At 36.6% G+C, this 9069-nt stretch overlaps 1 protein-coding gene across 1 annotated transcript in view; it reads right to left on the reverse strand.

The window, feature by feature from the left end:
• The window catches only part of LOC106528396 (interleukin-31 receptor subunit alpha), a gene marked incomplete in the record, with an annotated part of 33834 nt that overhangs the window by 2801 nt on the left and 21964 nt on the right, over positions 1 to 9069 (reverse strand). Inside the window, 7 exon segments of the mRNA XM_014023548.1 lie at positions 2403 to 2484; positions 2583 to 2679; positions 2769 to 2900; positions 4871 to 5017; positions 5310 to 5414; positions 6481 to 6672; positions 8596 to 8827. Coding sequence (XP_013879002.1) covers positions 2403 to 2484; positions 2583 to 2679; positions 2769 to 2900; positions 4871 to 5017; positions 5310 to 5414; positions 6481 to 6672; positions 8596 to 8827 — 987 coding nt within the window.

The following is a 9069-nucleotide window of genomic DNA, read 5'->3' on the forward strand; positions in this document are numbered from 1 at the left end:
TAATAATAGTGTCCAGATTTTATTTAATAGGTCCTTATCACCAAGTATTAAAGAAAAAGTTGTATATTATATGGTATCGTCTCAAATGTTGGGTTGTTGGGTCTTGTCTCATACTCTACTGATTTTTTTTTTTTTGCATCATCTTGTCTCATACTACTGGACTGTGTTAGATTTTTTTTACTGTAATGTCTCATATTATACTGTATTAAGCGGTTATTGTACTGCAGTGTTGTTCATTGCTGGGCTTTGGTGAAGGGAAACGTCATGTAAAAGAACATGTATTATCTTTTACCTTTTACATTTGTTTATTGTGCTGCATTGAATCAGAATTTTAAAATTTGAAATTGATGTAAAATATATTTTTACAGTAAATGAAGTAAAAATAATTAAAAATAAATGAACTTTTTAATTCTAAAGAACTCATTGGTGGGCCAGACTGAAGTCACTCAAGAGCCACCAGTTAAATAACTTTCTTTACTTTTGTACTGCATTGTATTGTCTCATACTGTATATTGTACTGTGTTAAGTCAGAAAGTATTGTTTTGTTTCATTTTGTCTCATATGTTGTGTATTCTACTGTGTTGTACTGTTTCATCTTTTTGTCTCATATTGTACTTTTGTGTATTGTTTCTCTGCTTGTCTTATCCAACGTATTTTTTGTATTTTATCAAATTATTTCCTGTTGTACTATAATGTGTAGTACTGCATTGTCTTATCTTGTCTCATATCGTACTGTTTTATAGTATTTTCTATTTCTTATATTGCTTCATGTTATTTCACCTCATTTAATCTCCTGTCATTTGATCTTCTTTCATTTATTCTCATATCTATCATCTATATCTCTACACTCTATTCTTTCATATTGTATTGTCATTGTGGTTTTTGGCTATGTTTTTCTGTATTTGAGCTATGGGAAAATTATTTTGGCTACAGACAATTTAAGTGAGAAAGACTTCAAATTTTTTTAAACTAAATTACTAAAAAATCAGCTGCTACTTAAAAAAGCTGCATACCTCAATTTGCTTAAAGCGGTGAATTAACTTTAAAAAAGTATTTTCTGTATTTTTTGGACTATAAGCCGCGACTTTTTTCCTGAACTTTGAACCAAGCGGCTTATAGACCGGTGCAGCTTTTACACAGATTTTTTTCTTCAGCCACCAGGGGGCTCTTATGCTCCATTTGCTTCAACCACTCTTCAAAAAAAGAAAGGAAAAAAAAAAGAAAAAAGCGATCGCTTCCAGAGCCAACTGTTGCACCAGGAAGCAGCGATTTAAAGATAGTCAATGGCCAAAAACTCATAAAAGGGGATAAAACAGACGTTTTTCACGGTGGAATCTGACTGATAAAAACTTTGGAGCTTAATTCGGGACCAGTTGTGGATAAACGTCGAGTGAAGAGCCGCAGACTTTTTCTTTCCTCATTGCACTCCCCGGGGAAGGAATCCCATGCAGCGGGAGGGCTTTCCCACCACAGCTTCAGAGCCAGCCCGGGAGGACAGTGACACAGAAAGCAACACTGAACAGATACTGCTGTGTGACGCAGCTTTTCTCAGCTTGTTTAACTCCGACACTGAAGAGGACTTCGATGGTTTCAGTGCGCCGGAGGACGATGAATGAGACGTTTTGTTGGACCAGAAATGGTTAAAGAAAACTACCAAAATAAGGTCAGTTAAATGAACCGTATTCCTCCGAACTTTACCGGTAATTTCTAAAGGTTTGCTTTTTATGTTTTAATTCCAGGCCTCTCACCTTTTTTCCCCGAGAGTTTATTGTTATTATTATTATTATTATTATTTTGTACCGGTGAACTTGCCAACCTTTTTCTTAAAAATAAATGTGATGTTGAATTCACTTTTTTGACCACAGTTTTGGGTGTACTGTTTTGTTTTTGTTTTTACTGATGGGGGGTGGGGGGGTGCGGCTTATATTCTGGTGTGGCTTATATGTTGATGTTCGCGCGTTTTTTTTAAAAAAAATGGTGGGTGCGGCTTATAGTCCAAAAATACGGTTTATTAGATCCAAACACACAAAATGCATGAAGTGCTTTTGAAATATAAAAAAATAATTGTGCAAAAAGTAAAGCAATTTTAACACGATTTAGTTAGGGGGAAAAAAAAGAAAACTTGGCATGTTAGGAAAATGAAAAGATGCAAATAATCCAAATCATTTCTTTTGTATGACTAAATCTAAAGTTTTAAAAGCTGAGTTTCACACAAGTACATGTCAAGAAATGTATTTTATTTAAAATAAACAGTTTCTGAATATACCTCAGTTCTTGCCTTCTGTTTTTGTGAGCTCATAGTGAAGTACTGAGCATTTGGAAGAGTTCACAAGGTTTGCTGTCACAAGATTTGAAACTCAAAACTCAGTTTCTGTTACAAACTAAAAGCTTCATAATCTTACCTCTAAGCTGGTGTCAGGAGTCCAGCGGGACAAGGTGCTGTTGGATGGGTCAGGTACGCCCTGACCCCATTTCTGCTTCACACTGAATACCACAAAAACAAAACATTCATATTTAATTGTCTTTTTTAAGTACATAAAACAGGTTTATATGTGTTTAAATGAGACAAACAGAGATCTTACATTTTGCTCTGGGTCAGGCAGGCCAGCAGCATCATCACCAGTGGAGTGAAGATGAGTGGAACAACAACGTATAACACAATGGAGACGTCCTCAGAGCCTTCACACACACAAAGTTAAGTTTAGGACTCACCAATCACTCTGGATGAACAGTGCGTGTTTGAGGGTGTGTCTTTTTTTTAAATTTACCAATGTTCACATTAGCCAGGCTCCCAACTGGACCGGTCCCAGCAACAGTGCTGGCCCGCATGAAGATGTCATATATGCCTGGTGGCATGTTCTCCAGAGTGTGGCGGTGAATAGAACCAGGAATGATGATGCCTGAAGACACAAGGGAAGAAATAAAATCAAGCTAACCAGATGGGACCCGGGGAAAGACGACAAATCCAAAATGACAAGAATTTTTAGCTCAATATAAAAAAACTGAGTTATAATCATGTTTGATTAGCTGTGCTGACTAAACAGTTGTAGATGTTCACACAATGATTCCTTTAAATCAGGGGTTCTCAAGCCATTTGGGTCTGGGGACCACTTACAAGGGCGAAAAAAATTCCAGGGACCCCCTCATAAACCCCATGTTGTTTTAAAGGATAATTTATTGTCATTTCAACCCCTAAATGCCATGGGAATATATATTTTTATTAAGTTTATTATGCTTGTTTTATTCATTCTTTGTTCTCCATGCATTTTTAAAAATAAAAACCAAAAGTAACAATTTAGTGAAATTTTTTGAGGACCCCCAAGATAACTCTCGCAGACCCCTGGGGTTCCTGGGACCCCAGTTTGAGAACCTCTGCTTTAAATCCATCCAGTGGTTCATGAAATATTTTTTGTTAAAAGACAGAAAAGTGAACTCAAAATGCTGAAGATCTTGTAACTGTTAGTCCTCAGAAAATGATCCATAAGATGAGTCAGAGTCATTTTTGTGTTTTCAAGGCTGTGGCAGCCATCTTGAATTGTGTTGATTCTAAAACTTAATCAGTTGTGGATGTACATGTATTTTTTTATATATTTACTTCATTAAAATTTCCCCAGTGGCTCACAAGATATTTTGCTAACAGACAAACACACATGAGCAAAAACATTACTACCCACCTTTGCTTTTCAGTGATTGGGTGTTAATAAAAATACCTAAAAAATGTCTTCTGATACCTATACATACATTTATTTTTGGTAAGTTGATGCTAAAGTCTTGTTTAGCTCTGATCCCGAGAAAGACGTTTCATATTTCAACAAACTTTTCTTGAATTAAAAAGAAAAAAAATTGTGTAGGTCTTCTGGACGGGTTCTTCTCTAATGAAACGTTTCATCTCTTCTCCAAGAGACTTCTTCAGTCTGAGAGTTTCAGGCAAAATTCAGGCTTTTAAGCCCTGCCTCCATGTGACTGACACTCACATCACATGGCTATCGTTGACACCTAATTAACACCTATTGTTAACAGGGGGTGGAGTGATACTGGCAATAGCAGCACTGTAGGAGGGGGACAACTGAAAACGGAGGCCTCCACCTCTGTTTAATGATGGACGGTCTTTCTTCACAAAAATGGCTTCTTTTACTCCTCTCTCAAACCAACGTTCCTCTCTATCAAGAATGAGAACATCCTCATCTCTGAAAGAGTGATCGCTGGCCTGTAAATGAGTGAAAACTGCAGAGCTCTGGCCATTAGATGTAGCTCGTCTGTGTTGGGACATTCTTTTGAACAGTGGCTGCTTTGTTTCCCCGATGTATAACTGGTCGCAGTCCTCCTGGCACTTAACAGCATATACAACATTGCTCTGTTTGTGCCGGGGCACCGGATCTTCGGGGTGAACCAGCCTTTGCCGTAATGTGTTTTGGCGTTTGAAAGCCACTGGGACATCATGTTTAGAAAATAAACATCTCAGTTTCTCCGAAACACCCGCAACATATGGAATAACCACTGGTTTGGGTCTGGGTTTGGGGTCTTCATTTTCACCTGAAGGTTGCCTGGAATCCTGCTGCTATTGCCAGTATCACTCCACCCCCTGTTAACAATAGGTGTTAATTAGGTTTCAACGATAGCCATGTGATGTGAGTATCAGTCACATGGAGGCWGGGCTTAAAAGCCTGAATTTTGCCTGAAACTCTCAGACTGAAGAAGTCTCTTGGAGGAGAGACGAAACATTTCATTAGAGAAGAACCCGTCCAGAAGACCTATACAATTTTTTTCTTTTTGATTTTTTACCTGGATTACTGAGATGCATCAGGATACTTTTCTTGAATTCATGAGCCATTATGTTTAAAAAACATATAAATATTTGTAAATAGCTCACTTGTTGCTGGTTGGTTTTTGGAGCTGTAATAGAGGGTGTAGCTGCAGATTAAACCATTAAGCAGCTCCACAGGCAGAGGACTCCAAACAAGCTCCACTGAGCTGCCAGAGATTTGCTGCACCTTCACATAAGGACCAGCAGAGGGCACTGTGGAGCAAAAGCTGAGTGAGCAACTGGCTTTCACTGATGCTTAAAATAAACGTAGGCTCATTAATAAATGTAGTGTATTTCAACATAACATACATATTTATATGCGGGGTGCAAAAATTCAACAATTTAAAGCACCAAATGGTCACCAAATTCAAATAAAAACAAATGCACTATTTCTGTGGATAATGTTTGTAGACAACGCCACAAACTGTCTGTTGATGAGTAAAAGCTACATTTTAGTTTAATATGCATATGATTAAATACAAAGATCCCTGTACGGCTCACATACCTCCCTGCCGTGTATAAATGTGGAGTGTTCGCTGTTCTCCTGCTCCTTGTTCACCGTACAGAGCTCTGACAGAAACAGTGTAACGCTCCATCGGCTTCAGTCCCTCTGACAAAAAAAGAAGACAAAAACGATTTATGTTTATCAAAAAAAAAAAAAAAATACAATTTAATGGCAGTATTGAAAATTCGCAATATTGCAGAAAATGAAAATAAAAGTAAAATGCAATGACTTGCAACACATTTTAAAAAGAAAAGTTGGGACAGGTTCATGCATCGCCTCCTCTTTTACCAACAGTCTGTTAGCATGTAGAAACTGAGGAGAGCAGAATGTTGTTTCATTAGGAGCGTAGCTCCATCAAAAAAACATCAATTCTTCAAAAATCCTGTTAAAAATCCATCAAAAATCAAGACTGATAAAATCCTTGATTTCTGATGGACTTTTTTTGTCTGAATTGGACCATGTGTTGTTCTAAAACCTGAATATACAGTATTTTACAGCATTGATGGTGTCATTCCAGATGTGTAGACTACCCATGTTATAGGCACTAATGCAGCCCCATACCATCAGAGAGGCAACCTGCATATGTGTATGGCACGGGGAACTGTGTTTAGAGATAATGGTTTGTGGAAGTTCCTGAGTCCAGAACAGAATCAGACCAAAGATCAAAAGACCAGAAGAATCCAATATTGACTAAAACTCAGTTTTTTTCCTTTGAGCTCAAAGATTTCTACAGATTCTTCAAATATTTTTGTTTATATTAAGAATTGTAGATTATGAGATATTCAAAGTCTTCTGTATTTTTTGTTGAGGAACTTTATTCAATTATTTTTCATTATCATTAGATGCAGTTTCCACAGACTGGTGAACCCTCTGCCCATCTTTACTAATGAGAGATTCAGCCTCTCTAAAATGCTCTTTAAATGCTCAGACCTCTTACTGACCTGATGCTAACTAAGCTAATCAGCTGCAAAATTCTCCTTCAGCTTTTTCTTATTTGTACCACTTACCTTACAGCCTTTTGATGCTTCTATCCCAACCGTTTTGAAAATTGTCCTTAAATTCAACAATACTTAATTTTATCCCCAAAAAGTGTACAGTTTGATGTGTTCACCATATTCCACTGTGAATGAAAAGATGTAACAGTTCACAGCAGCAGAATCCGTTGGGTTACCGGAGATGAGCAGCTTTGTGCAGGAACTATTCAGCTTCTCCCAGTGAAGGACGCTGCTGTGCTCCTCCCTGACAGCAAACCACTCCACAGCAAACCCGGTCAAACCCGATCGATTCTGGGGCCACGTCCACTGAACCTCTACGCTGAAGTCGTCCAGGGGAGAGGCAGCGATGTGACTCGGGGCTGGTAGCTCTGAGAGCAGATAGGAAGAGAAAACAAAAAATAAAATAAAAGAAAATAAGATTGGACAAATTCATTGATAAGCAGAATATATTAAGTAACAGTCAGTATGGGTTTAGACCAAAAAATTCTACGTCGATGGCTCTCATTGAATTAATAGAATATATAATAACTGCTGCTGATCAAAAACAGTAATGTATGTAATGTATTTTTGTTGATTTAAAAAAAGCATTTGATACTATTAATCACAGTATTCTTTTTGAAAAACTAAATAACTGTGGTATTAGAGGGCCTGAATTACAGTGGGTATCTAGTTATTTGGAAGATAGAAAACAATTTGTCCAAATAAATAATGTAAGATCTGAGTTTTGTTACATCTCATGTGGAGTGCCACAGGGTTCCATTCTCGGACCTAAGTTATTTATTTTGTATGTGAATGATTTGGTCGATGTGCCGAGACTTTTTGGGTGTGTTCTATTTGTTGATGATACAACATTTTTTTTGTTCCGGTAAAGATATAGAACAAATGTTGGAGATGATAACTAAACAAATTATTATTAAACTTGGACAAGACAAATTATATGATTTTCAGTAACAGTAAGAAAACTATAGATGTTTCATTTAAAATTGATGATGTTGAGATCTTTAGAGTCAGTGAAGTGAAGTTTCTAGGTGTCATTACTGATGAAAAACTGACATGGAAAAATTATATAAATGGTTTAAAAACAAAAATGGCCAAATCTATTGGTGTCCTGTACAAAGTAAGAGAACTGTTCAATGATAAAGCACTGTTTATGTTGTATAACGCTATAATTGTTCCACATTTAATTTACTGTATTGAAGTCTGGGTAAAACTTGCAAAACTATCACAAATCCTATTTTTATTTGACAGAAAAGAGCACTAAGAATCATTGCTAGAAAAAATTACAGCCATCCATCGAATATATTATATATTATATTAATATATATGTTTCATTAGAGAAGAACCCGTCCAGAAGACCTGTACAATTTTTTTCTTTTTGATTTTTTACCTGGATTACTGAGATGCATCAGGACATCGAATATATTGTTTAATGAATTTCAATTATTAAAATGCTATGATTTGGTTGATTATAATATTTTACTGTTAATGTACAGAGCTCATAAAGGTGTGTTACTGTCCAACATTCAATTAAATTTTGTTAAAAGAGAGAGCTGTTATTATCTTAAGGGAATCAAAATGTTTGTGAAACCCTGGTTTGTACGAGCCTGAAGGAGCGATCCACTTTAATCCAGGGAATAAGTTTGTGGAACAGCATGGACGATGATGTTAAAAATGCCAGATCTTTGTATATATTGAGAGAATAATAAAATCTAGTATTCTGAAGAAATATTGAGAAGTGTGAGTGAATTCATGCAAATTGTTGTTGAGTTGGTGTTTTAAATTTAGTTTTTTGTGCGTTTTCAGTTGTTTTAATTTTTGTTGTAATTTACTTTTCTTTTGAAAATATTTTGGGTTTAAAAGGGGCAGATATTATAAGATTTATTCTTCTTCTGCTGCCTTTCATTTTGTTTGATTTTATTTTGATTGCATGTTTTTGTACTTTGTTATTTTGTGTTACAAAAGAAATGAATAAATTTCTTTAAAAAAAAAACAAAGGCAATGCAGCTGTAGCTCAAACAACAATGACAGCACAACAATTCTGTTCTTGGTACCTTTGAAGTAAAATAAAAAATGTCAATGAAAAAAGTGGAAAAGTCTGACTCAGAGCAGATGACTTCTTTCTGCACAAAGCAGCCATCTTTGTTTTGTTAGACAGGTGCAAACTAAGCACAGACGCTTACAAAACAAGGCGACATCTGCTCCTTTCTAGTCTGTCTGAATTGATGATGGAACAAAAGAACATTCGTGGCAGTGTCTAAATGTCATGACAAGTAGAAGTGTTCAGCCTCCACCTGGCTCAGAGGAAACAGGGATCCAGATCCGAGCTGGTGGCGAGGGCCCTGCAGAGGTGGAGGCCGTCAGAGCGCAGGAACAGCGTTCAGAGGGCAGGTACAAGCTGCAGGAAGTGTTTACATCGAGCAAATCTTGGCAGCTCCCACGATTGCTAAGAACCAAAGCCTTTTCTGTTTGACAGGTGACGTCGTAGTGGACAACTCTGCCGTTAGCCAGGAAGTGAGGTAGGGGCTGAATTAAAAAAAACACAAAAAAATGAGAGAAAAGAAAAACATCACAGTGAGCTGCTGTGATATGATGGTGTATTAAAAAGAGACAGCAGCTTTTTAGCTTTGAAAGCAATGAATGAATTATAATTTTTGTAATCATATACAGCGGGTAAAATAAGTATTGAACACGTCATTATTTTTCTCAGTAAATATATTACTAGAGGTGCTAATGACATGAAATTTTCACCAGATGTCGGTAACAAC

This window comes from Austrofundulus limnaeus, unplaced genomic scaffold (assembly GCF_001266775.1).
Source record: "Austrofundulus limnaeus strain Quisiro unplaced genomic scaffold, Austrofundulus_limnaeus-1.0 Scaffold376, whole genome shotgun sequence".
Taxonomy (NCBI): Eukaryota; Metazoa; Chordata; class Actinopteri; order Cyprinodontiformes; family Rivulidae; genus Austrofundulus; species Austrofundulus limnaeus.